This window comes from Vidua macroura, chromosome 6, assembly GCF_024509145.1.
Source record: "Vidua macroura isolate BioBank_ID:100142 chromosome 6, ASM2450914v1, whole genome shotgun sequence".
Taxonomy (NCBI): Eukaryota; Metazoa; Chordata; class Aves; order Passeriformes; family Viduidae; genus Vidua; species Vidua macroura.
This window is the reverse complement of record NC_071576.1, coordinates 34,846,752-34,863,290: the sequence shown is the minus strand read 5'-3', so window position 1 is coordinate 34,863,290 and position 16,539 is coordinate 34,846,752. Positions and strand designations below refer to the sequence as shown.

General features: G+C 36.1%; 1 protein-coding gene across 11 annotated transcripts in view; it reads right to left on the bottom strand.

Moving 5' to 3' along the window:
• Positions 1-16,539, bottom strand: part of PCNX1 (pecanex 1) — an 89,414-nt gene that overhangs the window by 48,436 nt on the left and 24,439 nt on the right. For 5 of the 11 annotated variants that reach the window (XR_008437776.1, XR_008437777.1, XR_008437778.1 and 2 more), the window contains exons 7-8: positions 9,541-9,673; positions 4,812-4,996 (exon numbers count right to left, since the gene is read on the bottom strand). The exons of 3 other annotated variants lie outside the window; for them this stretch is intronic. Coding sequence is in view for 5 of the 8 variants with exons in the window: in XM_053981614.1 (XP_053837589.1) it covers positions 4,812-4,996; positions 9,541-9,673 (318 nt within the window). In the remaining 3 variants the exon portion in view is untranslated. The remainder of the gene's footprint in view (positions 1-4,811; positions 4,997-9,540; positions 9,674-16,539) is intronic. 3 more of the 11 variants (XM_053981616.1, XM_053981619.1, XM_053981617.1) reach the window with 2 other exon arrangements.

The following is a 16,539-nucleotide window of genomic DNA, read 5'->3' as shown; positions in this document are numbered from 1 at the left end:
GCAGTTTTTGATTTGATTTGGTTTTGTTGTTGTCTTTTTTGTTGGGTTTTTTTGGTTGGTTGGTTTAAATTAAAAGATTTTTCAGAAAAGCCTCAACTCATGTCAGTAGAAAACTTGACAGAACTGTTCATTGCTGTTGGTGACACAAACTCCAAAGTGTGACTGGAGATAATACGTCTGAACTCCAAAATCCTAATTTTTAAACTCTGTGAGACAGGAACAGCTTCCTCACAGTACATAAATGCTAACAAAGAATTTCAATACTCAAGATTCAATACATATGTATATACCTAGCATTTTTATTTACTCCAGTGACTCTCTCCCATTCCTGTCTCCCACAGCATTCTCTGTGGGATACTTGGAACAGCACCACATTGAATAAGCTTAAGAATGTATTTGCTCTCTCTAAAGCCTGCAGTTTTATCAAGCTGTGAACAAATGGGAGACTCCAAAGATTATGCTGCAAATCAAGAAATATGATCAATAGCATGTCTGCCCACTCAACATAAATGTCTAACTTCTCTGCACACAAACACACACAAAAAGAGACTAGTAAGTTCTTCACAAAATAAAGTCACCCATATATTCTATTTGGACCAGGTTACAGTAACAAACAAAGACACAGCGATACTCAAGCACACAAATCCAAAATACATCTTCATTCTGACATGGAGAGAAGATAAATGTGTGTTCTTTGAAGCAAGTTTCCCTGTTCCAAAAGACCAAAATATCTCATCACCACATCCAGAGACAACCATGTAACAGTTCACACTGTACAAACTCATATTCCCACAGTAGTTAAGGGAATCAACAGACAACAGCAACAGGCTGATGAGCTTACACAGACAAAACTTGGAAAACTTAAGTGGCTCAGGATTTAACTAAAATAGTGCTCTGATGGTTTCCTCAGCTAAGTTATCTTCAGTGTGCTTCCCAGTTTTACATCCAATACATACAACTTTTTTTCAAAACGCTCAGAGTAGTTCACATGCAAAGGCTTACCAACATGATGAAATTACATCATCATTAGATCAAGATGTATTTGTCTACTGCTTCAGTCAGGATTTTTTAAATCCCAGTTAGCAAAACGTCATCAGAATTTGACTACTTGGTAGACTGCTAGGAGATTTATTGCCAAAGGGCAAAATTTTACCGTTAGCTATGGTATGAAGGTGTACATGTTTTCAGTTAGAACACTTCAAAGTAGTTAATTTTTTGTTCCTATATGAAGTTTGTCAAAATAGTAACTTACCTATTACCCCAAATTCCAGACTACAGCATGGATATTTTCCATAGAAATAATGGAAAGTGAATATTTATTTTCTACATAGACCTTTGAACATACTCCCATATCCATCCCAAATAAATGACATCTGTTTAATTATCAAAAGGTAGTGAGCAACTGCTTCTAAATTGGTTTTAATCTAGTAAGTAACCAGTGTATATGTCTATCCTTACATAAAAGTTTTGATATTCAAAACCATTCAACTGCCTTCATAAATTATAATATTTTAATCTGAAAGATTATTGCTTTTTATATAAACAATACCACCAGAGGTCCACCATACCACCATAATTGTCTTGTAAAGTTCTAGATGAGCAGTTCTCTTTAAGCACAAAAGCAATTTTAAAAAATCATCTAGCCAAGGACAAGAGTCTGTTATTTCACCCCAGCTTCAGACACTGGGCATCTGTTCTACTAACTCAGTACTTGGATTCCTAACTACTTGACAACTTCTAATTTGAATTTAATCAATCTTCACTGCAAGGGCTGAAAAATCCCACCTACCTGTCTAAATAATCAGTTATTAGTGCAAACAAAAATAATCAGTATTGCCACACTCTGCTCTGAAAACTGTCATTCACTTAAGTCATGGCACGTGCTTTGTTGCTTTTGATATTTGTATTATATCAATCCTGCATCAATCATGGCATTTAGTTTGCCACCTTTCCATTTTGCATTCCTTCTATGATTTACTTAATGTTTACCACTCCACATCAAGCCCCTTTTCCATCCTTTCAAGTTAGTCCTTCCTCAATCTTACAACAGTGTAACTGATAAAAATCTTCCTGCTTTGAACCTGGAAGACTGAAGATAATGCCTCAAAGCATCTCTTGCCTTACTCCCAGGGCAATGCCCAGTTAAAGATAACTGTATCATCACCAGACTGGGTGTGGGGCAGGTATAATATAGTGAGGCTCATCCTAGGTAAAATAAGCCACCAGAATCAAATTAACAGACCAGAAACATCAAAGTAAATGAAACCAAAAACTGTGTGTCTTGTTAAGTGCTGCAGCTTGACATCAACACAAACAGAAAAAAAAGTAGAAGTAGATAGTGTACTGGTAAACAAAAACATGAGCCCTATATGTAAGGACTTTTACAGTAAATGAATATGTGCCCTGTTTGCCTTTCCAAGAGAATTTGAATTAAGAAAAGAAACTCTTCTATGCACTGTACAGAGATATATAACCCCATCTATGTTTGGCACTGGTATTTGCAGTTGGAGTAAACCAGGTTTTGCTCCCATGTATTTCCCCAGCCACTATTTTTTCCTTTTTGCCCTGGGCAGTCACAATGATTTCCACAGCAACAAAGAATTGGTCATAGCTCCTTTATTGCTTTTATTTTTATTCTGATGCTGATCAAAGAAAAAACAAACTACAACCTTCTCCCAACCCAAACCACAGACAAACTAAAGTACAGGGTCATTTTTCACTGTAAGATATTTTGGGGTGGCATAGCAAAACCAAGAGCTTTAGACTCAATGGAAAGAGAAAAATAGTGTTACTTCATACCTGACTGAGGGTTAAGAAAAAAACAAAAACAAAAACAAAAACAAAAAACCAGAAAAACCCCAAACAAACTAACCACATACCACTTATAAGGAAAGAGACTTTCTTGTCAAGCCTGATAAAGGAATCACAAACACAAAAGCTTGCACCATTTTGCCAACTATTTTACTCTTAACAAAAGATAGCACCTGTTCCACAAAACCTGCTACACAAAAAATTTGATTTTCCTAAAATAACACAAGAAGATCCTGCCCACAATAGCTGTTTTCTTTCAAAGTATTCTAAACTAGATGCTCAGAGTCTCACAGCAGGAAAGAAATCCCTGTTATACATCAGATTTCTATCTAGCAGATGCCAGAAGTTTTGTGCCTCCCAAAGGCAACGTGATGTGCCATATAATTGTAAGCACAGTACAGGTAAAGTTTCAGAAAAATTAAGTCTCATTAATTTCTGAAGACTCCAATGTTCAAAAAAATACAATGAATATGCCTTTTTAGAGAGTCAATGCCATGTTGAATTTTATATATGATCTACTTTGATTGCTGCTAGAGCAAATAATAAAAGCTCTTAAATAACATAGACCTAGATTGCATATTAAATGACAAATCCTACAGAACTCAACCACCACTCACCATCTTTTGGGTAAGATGAACCAAATCCTTCAAATAAATAATGGCAGCCACAAGAATATAGCTCAACGTTAAACTTGGATAGAAATAAGCAGTATAACAATTTCAGAGTTATATTTCAAATATCTTTTCAAATATGAAATAAAGAGTCCAAATTAAATTAAAAAATGGGTTTCATGTAACAAGCTTTCATAGTTGAGAGACACAAGCACGGAGATTGAAACAATAACACTTCTATCTAGAAAACAGTAATGGAACAGAATCTACAACAAAAATTATTAGATAACTAGATCATGTGTATTTATTACATTTGTAGTTAAGTCTTATAAAACATCTCAGAGTAGGTAAAGGTGGTTTTCAGTTTTGCTTATATTCCATTTTTCCTTATACTGCACTAGATGATGCAGAAGAATTAAGACTCAGTCAAATTCACATTTAAAGGGTTACCACAGACTCTCAATTCATGGAGTCTTCCCCTCTAGTGGGGTAAGAGACAACTCATTTATCTTTTAGTCCTGGATTACACAAAGGTCTGAAACACGTGTTTTGTCAGTGTTCTGATCAAAACTGTACTTTTAGGTTATTAGAGCTGACTGCTGCTCAAAATTCCATCACTAATAATTGTCAGTGCTCAAGACGGCCATTTTAATAATTCAAGGAAGAGTTACGTATTAATGATGAAGCCATAAGTAATTCAGGCCATGTATAGATAGCTGTAAAGATCCCTGCCGGGAATTTTTCCAAACCGGCCCCTTCACTATGTGGCAGATCAGTCATTTATTAAGACCATCTTAACTTCTTCCTAGCAATTTTATTAGCTGCACAGAAGTTAATTAAGAAGTTAATAATCAAGAATACCACATAAAATGGACCATGAAGAACTAAGAAGACACTATAAAGCTCTGTAAAATCATGACATTTGATATACAAAAGAGTCCAGATTTACTTCCAATACCAAGCTCCTAAATTAACATTGAATTTGTACAGTCAAAGCAAAGAAACAACTCATCTAAAAAAGGTGAGATCAAGAATTCTTAGAAGCCATAACAAGTTGGGTTTTTTTTTTAGGAACCAGAAGATCCCCAAAGTCTCCATCTCTACTCAACTGCCTGTAGGACCGTAGGAAGGATTTATTAAATGTGTTACATTGTTCAAATCAAGAAAGCTCTCATGCCATCATTACTTGTATCTACGACTCCTTATTTCCCATCACACATTTGTTAGAGAAACTGCCTGGCAAGGTGATTGAGCAATATAGCCTTCCTAGAAACACACCTATTAGATTGAGAAACAACACTCAGGTTAGCTGATTTTCACTGCATTATTACCAATAAATCTGCCCTATTAAAACTTCCATGTTACCAAGGTTACATAAGGCCTGCATACCAAGTTCATCGTGCAAACTGCTACCGCCTACAGCAGATGCAGTGGCATGTGATGCTTCTAAGTGGACACTCCCATTTCTCACCAGCAAGGAGGCGCTAGCGCCGGGCACAGCTGCCTGGGAAGGGGGGCAGGACTGCACTCTGACCTGGGAGGAGCACTGCTGGCCTTGCTGACCATCTTGAAGGCTACGAGAAAACACGCATTGGGGACACATTACCAAGAAGAAGTGAAAAAGAGCCAGAAGTGAAGCAAAACAAGATTTTTCAGTTTAAAGAGGAAAACGTTTTTTAAATAGTAGCATTAAGCAGCCAACAGTTAGGGTTAAAGTAACCCCTACGTTCTGTGTAAGCGAGTATTTAGGCTCTAGTAACAGCAGTAATCTAGAGACACTGTTCATGTCAACTTCTTAGAAGTAGTATTACTTTCTAAGATTTCCCCAAGTCACCCAACAGGTATATTCTTCCGTGTCTTAATTTGTGGGTGTAAAAGCAAATTACTGGCAGTTAGTTTAACTACAGATTAACCTGAGGTATCACCTATATTTACTACCGACTATTCCAGTCTTCTCACAATCACTGGGGTCCTTTTTTCTTATTCAAGTATGACCTGATCAACTGTTTAGGGCTTTTTTCTTAGTCACAGAGACATCACCTTTCTTGTTATTAATCCACGGTAACTAGAAAATGTCTTTAAGCTTTGTTAATAGCGATATGATACCACAGACCTTGTAGATAACTGAAGTAATATGTTTGGATTTGGAATTATTTTGAACATATTAAGACTCTCTATGCAAAGTTATTAATTGGCAAAAGTTAAGTTGATTCTGAAGTTATTCTGAAGTTACAGCAAAAGCTTTATTACTCACCAAAACACAGGTTTTAAAAGTCAACCTGGCTTTCAGAGAAATTTGTACATTTCTCATAGCCATGACCAGACAATGTTTGAAAATGTTAATTCTCCTCTTCACAGACTTAAACTGCAAAATTAATTTTATAAAGCTATTTACCAAAGTTAGATTTTTTAAATAATTTGTTTAATATTAGGTATGATGAAGTGTCAGAGTACATTATGTTTACAGTTGATATCATACCATCTTTGCAAGAGCTGTGGTTTTATCATCTTTCATTTTGTGGATTTAAAGAAGTTACATTATACAGTCACTAGCAGATGCATTATCTTAGATAAAAGATTTTGTATTTTAAAGACTGGAAAATAGCTTTAACACTCTCTTTTGAAAAACAATATGTATCATCTGTTGCTTTTAACACCTCACTGTTTACAGCATCATGCTAGAGTTGGCAAATGAGGCAACTAAAAAACAAGATCTTACTAAGAGTTGAAGGGTTATATCTGATGTACTTGCTTTTAACAGTATTTTCTACATCATCTAATTTTCAGTTCTTTTGTTAGAGCATCACTGGAAAACAAAATATGGATATAAGAATAGGTGTTAAGAAAAGCTCATGCAAAATAATGAAGACATGCACACAGCTCAGAAGTAAAGAACTGCAACACATTATTTACTGTGTTCTGACATTTCAATCTGAAATTTAAATTCAGTGTTTTGCTGCAGTACACAAGGCTTTCAGTGAGCTATGCAGCAACAAAAAAGCCCTAGGGAAGTTCAGGGATGTGCCAACTTTCACTGCCTTCCTTAAGCAACACCAAACCAATGCTAAACAATACTGCTTTTCCATAAACAGCAGGTACATCTCAAGAGGTATAGACACAGCTGCCCTTTGAATAGTTATCCACATCTGTCACAATTAAAAAATCCTACCAAAATATTGATGTCAACCAATTGCAAAACAAACAGGCTTATTCTCTCCCTGATTATTATAAGAATAAAATTCTGCTTCATACAGTCACTTACATACATGCATACATGATTGACTACATGGGATACCAATGAACATTTATTTTTGAAGTGCCCAAAACACTACTGACATTTAGACAGGACAAAAAGCAGGACAAAAAGGATGGTGTTTTATGGTGCATTTTGGTTTTGTTTTTTTAGGTTACAGGGCAAAATAATCTTGTGTCTAACTTAGCACCAAACTAGCAGAACTTAACTAGACCAGGTTTGACTTGTCTACCATTGCCAAAGACACACATATATAATGCCATTGTCTCTTTTACTAAGTATTTCACAGAGGAAGTGAAAACTAATCGCAATCATGGATAGAAAATTGAAAAAGAAATCAGGTTTAATTCAACAGGTCCTAGAGAATATTCCCCCAACATCCAATTTTATGACAAAGTTAGAAGATTAGAGATTAAAGGTTTACTGGCAAGAATAAGAAACACATAACATCAGGGCAACTAAAGATTAGTAAATATAATACTCTTAGAAGTTTAGTATCTGAAGTCATGGATTAGCAATATCAGAATCTAGACTGGGGCAGCTCACCAACAGCATACAGGCGTTATATCAGTACAACTGCAGCGATATTTTGAAAACTTCTTAGTGGTAACTGGCTAAAAATGTCTTTATATTTCTTCACATTTGCCCCTTAGGCATGATTTCTTTTAAATATTTCTTAAGGGTTGCCTCTTTCCAGTAACACAGAATTTACACTAAAATTAAGCTACCCATGTAAAGGAAAGGGTATTTTTAGACTGTTCACCTAGAAATTAGAACATTAATACTTGGGTTTTTTTCCAGACACATTCCACAATTGACAGCTCAAATGGAATTTGTGTCAAACAAATATAAAAGAACTTTGGTGTTTGCCTGGCAATTTAATTCCACTCCAAGGGACAGTCATTTAGCATCATGAAAAGTACTTTGAGTAAATTATCCTCAAAAAGTATTCAATTCTGAATATGTTTAAATATGTTTATATTATAAAGCATTTTCGATAATGTATGTCACTATGTTAGACAAAGTACAGCAAGCAGTTTTGGGTGGTTTTTAATTTAGAATGGAACAAATTTAGATAAAGATACTTAGAGGAAATACAAGGCAAGAATGTTTAATCTGCTTTTTTACCCTTGAAAATCTTGTCTGATTAAAGAGTTACTCCCACTTCACAATGCAAAATTCATGATTCACAAAGTTACTTCATAGTCTCTCACAGAAGTCAAGCTTGAGACATGGGAACCTTAATGGCTGCACTAGCATATGGAAACAAGTCTGCTGTCAACCATAGTTTAGAACAAAAGTTTCCTTACTCTATACCTACAAGAAAGAAAACACTGTTTTCTAACTAATACACAGTTAAGGAGCTTTCATTAGTCTGCACAGCCTCTTATGCTGCAATACACAAAACTGCACTACCCTCCTTTACAAAGAAAAAAGGAAAACAAACTCAGAGGCAAGTGAAAGCAACCAGGTAAAGCAAAAGTGATCTGAAAGAAGACAAAGTTTTATCATCCTTCACTATGAAGTAAATCACTAGCTTGAAGCTGAACACCCTACTTTCAGGAAGACCAAAAGCTTAACACAGAAAAATCTAAAATTACATGATTACTACGTCATACTGCACTAGCCACTAAAACCACACCCAAATAGTTTCAGTCCTTGATGATAGAAGTCAATCTGTTAGAAGTCAAACCTGTTAGATTTCTAGGTACCATTCTTGCACTCCCCCTGCCTGAGGAAAATTTGCAAAAGTAGTCCTCCAATATTTTAGTGGTGTGACAAAAATGGCACAATTCCTCTGCCATCCTCTATTGTAAGGTATTTTCTTTTTATTTGTTCCATTTCTACAGGTTTTCCTAGTTCAAAAAATTACATAAATATTCCCAAAACACAACAACAGTTTAGCATATGAAGGAAGATCACTAAGAATATATAATATATGCAATTACTCCTACATATTTATCATGTAACTGAAGGAAGAATTACTTCCATACTTATAGGGGACTGTTCCTTCTTCTACAGGCCACGTTCTCCTCACTAGATTCTCCAATTCCATAAGCAACCAAGAAATTGAAAGACTTAAAACACACATTCAAAAACTTATTGTGGCTGCTGTTTCTACTGTTCAGGCTGATGGATTAATCAGAGCTGCTGTATGTAACAAATCACTAGGCTCAGCATTGTAAACAAAGGGCCAGTAAAGGTTGGGGGGCTCCTGAGACACATGTACACAGTACATTTTAAACATTGCCAAGGCATGCAAAGTGCCACACAATTAGATTTAATACTAAGCAATAGTGGGCATTCTATTCACTTCATTATTTCTCTTTTGCTGTAAAAAGCTGTAAGATCTTCATGAAGGTTTACCTGTATTTTAGATTTGGAGTCTCTTTTGGAGTATGTATTTGGGTCTTTATACAAGTCCTGTCATTTTGCTTATCTCTCACAATCTACACATGTGAAAAGTGATCACAGTACTAGTCCCTAATGCTTACATTCTTCAAGGGATGAAAACCAAAATGGGGAGTACTGATATTATTTTTTTGGGTTTCTCTTCTTGATTCAAAGTAAAAGTTTCTAAACTTTTGATAAAAACTACCGAGGCTAAGTTTGTTAGCATTAGTTAATTTTTATATCAATCTGAAAACAGCTATAACATGTTAGAGACTGGCTATCCTGACCTTTTTTAAAATAGTGCCACATATACATGCACAATTCAACAAGCCCACAGTGACATGCAGTGACAGCTCAAGGAGGTTATGGTGGGGAAGGAAGTAAAAAGTGCTTTTCTGGCAACACTGGTGGGTGTGGGGAAGTGGTCTGCTGCATGCATGCTAAATATGGTGGAACATTTAGATACCCTACCTGAGGGGTGATCCGATGAGCAATGTAGGAGGGGTAGGGTTACTCCCTGCATTGTGCCGGCGTCGTACTGCCTGACGCCTAAATGTGCTGCGTTCACGGCGAAATGTGACAGTCTCCTCGCTGGCTTGTGCTGCTGCATCAAGACAGACTTTAGGTCAAATAAGAACCCATCCTAGTTACGTAAACAGTAACTTAAGACTCCTTTCTTCCCTCTGACCCTCCCCAAGTTAACGAACTTGACTCACAACAACAAAAGTAGCTTATGTCCTCCTAACCGTTCAAACAAGCTGCTTCAAGACAGGATCACAACACACAGTTATTAGCAAAAACCTGGGTGGCTGGGGGAGTGCTCTTGAATATACAGCTTACTTTTTTTTACCCCCAGATCCAAATAGACAGGTTGCAAAAGAAGTCGGATATCCCAAACGCTTTCCGTTTAGGCATGGCAGGAAGAGATGTTTGATCTCCCCCTTTATCTGAACAGATAAATTAAGAAGACTTAAGAGCTACCTAGCAAAGTTGTCTACCACTTCTCACCGTAATTTTCTCAATTTTTTAACTTCTGCCAAATAGGTAGGGTTGAGGTTAACCTCATCACAACTCTTTAAGGGGACAAAACAAGAGTAGCTTTATTTTTCTCACAAGCATCAAGGGATACATGTTGCTCCTTCTAAACTCATTACAATGTCATTTACAGAGGCAGGAGGTTGAGAATAAGTAAGAGAATAATTTATTTTTAAGGACTGATGGTTTTGTTATTTCAGGCTTCCAAACAAAACGTTTGGTTCAAATTTATAAACCAATATTGTAAAAGCAGTTTGTATGTACTCAAGGGATAAAAATATTTATCCACACATTATCCCCCAAAATCCACCTGTGCTCCTTAAACTCTATAATCTGAACAATTTCAGATTTGGACTGCTTCATGGTGTGTCTACAATCTGACAAGTCTTCCTCCTGAGCCAAGGAAGCTCCTAGCCAATTTGAATGCAGAGCACTAAAGAGCTCAAATGAATGGGCCGCAGAGAAAATAGGGCTTGGCAGGCAAGTGGAGGAGAAAAAAAAAATTGACATGAAGTCAGTGCAAGAGGAAAATCACAATCTTGACAGGGAAGTCACAATTTGGTGGCCAAGAAGCCTGTTACTACAGTGAGAAAACCAAGAATTGTATCAAACAAAAAACAAACACTCCCTCTCCCCCCACAAAAAAGAAAAAAAAAAAAAAATACAAAACAGAGCAATGGCAGGAATAGGCAGAGCAGCCCATATGCACTTCAGCACATTTCAAGTTACAACACTGCTGCTATTAAGTTTTCAACACTTACCAGCAAAGACTCTAAAGCTGGTCTACAGGGAACAACAACCTATAGCAACCTACTACTGCTGTGTACTACTGCCATAGCTCAAGCAAAAAAGGCTGAAACAAGAGTTTAATTCACGCATGAACCACAGGTTACCAAATGAATTCTCTCTCTGAAGCTTCAATTTATAGCTTTTATAGCTTGCTTTAAAACAAAAGAAGCTACATAAAGAGATTTACTTTAACACCAACATTCAAACTACAAGTATTTCATTATCAAAACTACAGATTTTAAGGGCAACACTAATTCAGTCTTTTCCTGTACTTTCAGAAAAACCAGAGGTTTGCTCATTCTCTCCTCATTCCTCCACAAGTGTTTTTACAATTCTAAACATCAATAAATTATACTACCTTTTCAGGGTATTTGAGCAAGAATTCAGTAAGTTTCTCCTGTGGTTTAATATACAGCTTTATTTTAATACACTGCCTAATTTCTTTAAGCATTTCTTTGCAGCTCTCACACTTGAAGTACAAAGCAAGTGAACCACACTAAACAAGACAGACTGAATCCTGACACACAAGGTCAAAACCACCCATTACAATTTATAAAGCTCATTTTGCTAGGATACACATCAGCATATAAAAATTCATATTTACAACATAGCTTCCACTGAGTTCAGATGCAAAAGCAATTCTGGTAATCAGACCATAGCTAAGCACCACAAAATAAGGAACAGTGACTAGTCTTAACTGAAATGTAAATATCTGAATTACCATTAAGATGGTAGACATCAGCATTGTATCTTAATTACCACTTGCAACTACTTAGCAAAAGCACTATTCAAGTGCAATTCTTTAAGGTAGCATACTTAACACTGACAGATTACCTGTCATGTTCTGCAATAACTAAAACAGACTATGAAAACACAATAGGTCCTCCCTATATGGCTCCAATTTAACACTAAAGCAAGTCTCAAGAACCAACAGAGGCAGTGTCCTGTGAGCAAACTAGATATACAAACATGCTTGAAAATAAGAAAAAAAGAAAATTAAAAAACCTAATATATACTTGGGGATTAAATTCAAAGCTGTACAGGCAAACAGCTTTGGCATTTTCTAACCATTTATTATTTAATTTTAAACTTTTAAAAGTCAAAGTAGATTTTGGCGTAGCTTTCTACCTGTTTTACCACAAGATTTTTGATTTATGATCTTGAAACTTTTGTTCAATGCACATCTTTTATACATAGTCTTCCTGAATACAGATGGTGCCATTCAAGGTCACTACACAAGTCTACAAGTTCTTTTGAAAAGACTGCAGGGATGTTCAGACCAACAAGCTCCAAGTCTGCTAACATTATGCAACACTGCAAGAAGCTACATGTGGAAAACATGACCAAAGTTTAAAAAATGCTAGCTGAGCAAAGAGGATTAGCATAAAGTGTGGAAAGCCAAACGGCTCGAAGTTTGCTTTTGGTTGAAAAGGAAAACCAGAGGGGTTTGGTTTTGTTTATTGTACTGGCCCCTTGGGTTTGCTCAGTCTTGGGGAAGACTTTTTAGCGAGTTATTGTTTTTAATATAATTTTACAGAAGACATACAATTTAAAATACACACACATATCAGTATGGAAAGCTCTTTATGTTACTTTGTATTGTTTGTGTTTCTACTTGCCTTTAATGAGAAGGAGCAGTGCAACTGCATGTGAGTTCACCAGTAGGAAGTACCACAAAGTTCCTAACTTACCCTCTACCATGATCTGAGAGCAGTTCTACCACGTTTGAATATAAATAAGCTTTAATATTTACAATGTCACATACACTTCTCCAATACTGCTTACAACTTATCCTAGACTCCAGAAATGTAAGATCCAACATCTAGTCATGTACAAAGTCTAGATGTAACAGGAAGAGATAACACAAGTAATACTTCTGAAGTTCATGCTTACTTCAGTTTAATCAGTAGAGGAAGACAAGCTTTTCAGCTTACAGAATGTTTGTTAAAAGGTGCTCTATGTTTTTTTATTCTATGCTTCCATGCGGAATCACTACATTTAATATCAAGAAATTCAAGCACTTCCTCTTCATGTTGCCATTTGCATGTAAATCCCCAGCACTATCTATCCTCAAGAACACAAAAACCGTGTTTGAAATTCAAGGTGCACAAATTAAAAATGCAAACCTACACCCCAGAGATCATTAATATAGGAAGTGGAGACCTAGTGACAACCTTGTAGCCAACTTAACCCCTCATATGCCTATTCCCAAATATAATACAACTATTTTCAAAGAAGAAATAATGACACTTGTATCTGTTAAGGAATATGTGTTTGCACGCACAGTTGCATTAAAATTAACTTGTTTAACACTTCTGATTGGAAAAGAGCCAAATAAGCAGCTACACTCTTAAAACATCATGAGGGTATCATTTTGTCATCAGACACTTAGAAAGATGCTTAACATCTCATCATCTTGGAAAGATGCTTTTTACACTCACTTCTGTAGTTTTACTAAGTTTTCAACAGAACCCGAAGACTCGGTTTTACTCTACAACTATGCAACTGTTGTATAAGACACCTAGCTTTAAGAAACAAAGGACAAATATTTTCCTTTGAACAGGACCATTTATATAAAAACAAGCCAGAACATTTACAACATCTCCCTGCACCTACTTAACACTGCTTTTAACCAAACCTTAGAAGATAGAAGCTTCAGAACAACATGAAAAAGCAGAACTGACAAAATTTTATTGCATCAAGAAGACCATTTCATTTTGCTACAAACAAATGCTGAACCCAGTGCCTTAGATAAATTCTGAAAGACAGAAAAATTTTTCATAAGAAGATTCCTGGAAAAATGTGGTATGAAACTAATAGAAGGGTGAAACATCCATGTGGAAAACCATAAAGTTTTTAGGATAAAAATTGCAATCAGTCTAACTAGAAAGCAAGCAAGAAAAAAACCTACCACAGCAAAAAGTCTCCCTCACTCTTAAGAAAAAAGGAAAAAAAAGAAAAAAACACAGCTAAAAAAAAAAAAATCCAACACCCCTCCCCCATCACTTAAAGCCTAGATGGTTTTGAACATTAGTCAGGTTAAGGTGTGCACCGAACCTGAGTGATGCTTGGACATGCCCTTTCTCACCCAATCAAATGGGAAACAGATTTATTTTCAATCACTAATTACTAAGCCTACACGTTCTCAGCAAGAGCTGGAATGAATAGTTTATGGCTCATGTACTCACATAAGCAATGAAATTTGCAAATGCAAGTGAGCAATTAAATTCTTCAAAGGCAGGATGTACTTTGCCAAACCAAACAACTGAAATGCTATTCTTCTCTATTAAGCATCTATATCTCATTTGTGTTCAAAACCTGAGAGATGTATTTCACATGCCTTTACGAGTTAGCACTACCGTTCTCCTCATGGTTGAGGCATTTATAGTTTATTTCACCATGCCCTAGCACTATGTTAAAAACCGTACTTGAAAGATACCCAAGTAGAAAGAAGCAACGTGTTCAGTCCATATCTTCAGTATGCAATTGTTAATCACCATATTATTATGCACCTTAATAAAACCTACAGCTGCAGGGATTACTTATACTTCTCTGATAAAAAAATCAAAATATTGGTTCAAAGTATTATAGCTTACTGTGGATATTTAATGAAAAATATCACTAATGACTATTTCTGAAGAACAGAGATGTGCACAGCAAAGGAGAAACAATGAAGAACAACGTGCTATCTCCAAGTTACAAACTTTTGCTAGAAAATAGTGCAGAAGAAAACAACACACAATTCAGGAAAGAAAGTAAAGCCCAGGACTTCAATTTTGTGGTTGCATTTATAAAAAAGAAAAAAATAAGTCTGAAACTAGCCTTAAGAAATATTTACAATTATGTCAAAACAGTCACTCCAACAACCTGAAAAGCAAAACACTATCAAGGAGGGAACAAAGCAGGACAATAAAACCATCTGGTTTGAATACTGAACCAAACATTTTTACAGACCAGCTTGACAGTAAAATTTTTATATTAAGGCCAAAGATAAAACTAGGAGTCTTAATTATTCTACTTCATTGAACTTCCTACTTGAATTATTCCACTTTTAAAAACATTGGGCTACTCAGACCTCTTGAATATAATGCTGATGTACTTTGGGTCAAAGAACTAAAGCTAAACCCCATCTGACCCCCTGCCCAATACAGACCCTATATCCCAGGGTTCAGGTATCAATACCTAGTATTATATTCATGTAGCAGACAAATGTTCATAATTGACATTAATCTTCAATAAAGTTAGTTCTGACTTTGTGTTTAGATTTATTCACCTTACAGAAAAGATGCTGTAAATTTTCAAAATACAGCGTTACCAGCATATGCGGCATACTATGTTAGCATATCATACACAGAAAGTCATGTTTGCATTACATAGCCTTAACTAAACCCCCAAACATTAATTAGTGGCCAACTTCAATAAATGAATGGGTTTTAACTCACAGCTACATATTGCAGCAATGTGAGCAATTCCATCACAGCTGATAGAGCTTTTAGAACTTTCTTGCTTATATGCATACCAATGAACCCAGGTAACTCTCTACAAGCCAGCATGAAGATGCAGCTTCATTTTTATCCAATACCAAAAATTCCTATTCAACTCCTGTTAAGCAAATATATGAGCAACACATGTCAACAAAATGGAACCACTTTTCCCAAGTCAAGCAAAAGTCATCTAACGAAAGCCTCTGTATTATCCATAAAGGCACAAAACACAGGCTGAGTCCCCACAAAACATACTAAAATTCTGCTTTACTAGGAAGTGGTTAACAATTAATAGATGCAAGACACATTCCAAATGTTATTTCATTGGTAAGTTCCAAAACTGCAGAAATTCTACAGTAGCCTCATATATCATTCCTAACACTATCTACATCTTTAAGTTCTTAAAGGTAGCAATCTGATCTCTACTGAGATGACAAGATATCCAACATCAGAGGGAATTCTGTAAAACTCAACCTTCACACACAAAAGCTGTGACAGTACAGTAACATGCTTATAAGAGAGCCCTTTCTACTGCTGATCTGCTTACCTGGGTCCAGTTACAGCACGGTTCTGCTGAATACATGAATAGAGACAGCCAACATACACACAACCCAATCACAGGAACTTTACACATTTTTCACTTTCTACCATTTCTAAACTCCAATTTCTCATGCAGAACTGTTTGGTTTAGTAGTTTGAGCATGAACTGGCAGACGCACAGAAAACAAGATCAGAAGCCCCATCTTCTGTAATTACATTCATTCTATCTGCAGGAAAAAGTAGCAAGAACTAAAGCCATCAGAAGCATGGAACAGCTCTGCAAAACAGGCAAATCAAGTCATGACATAGACCATGTGCAACATCAGCATAGAAGGGAAAAGTTATATGCTGCTGGCAGCTGCCATGACCATTGGCTGAGTAACAGAGAACTGCATTGTAATAATTGCAGGCAGACACGCTAAGTATATATGTACAAATACATACAGACTGAAGAGGTGAACAGGTTTCTGTGTGTCATACGAAACACAAGGCTAATCCAAATTCACAAAGCACTATTTTGCCTGCCTATAGAGATGTACTGCAGACCTCAAAAGACAGAAAACAGTATGAGCTGTTACTTCAATATTGCAATGTACAGAAGGAAAAATGTGTCACACTGCGT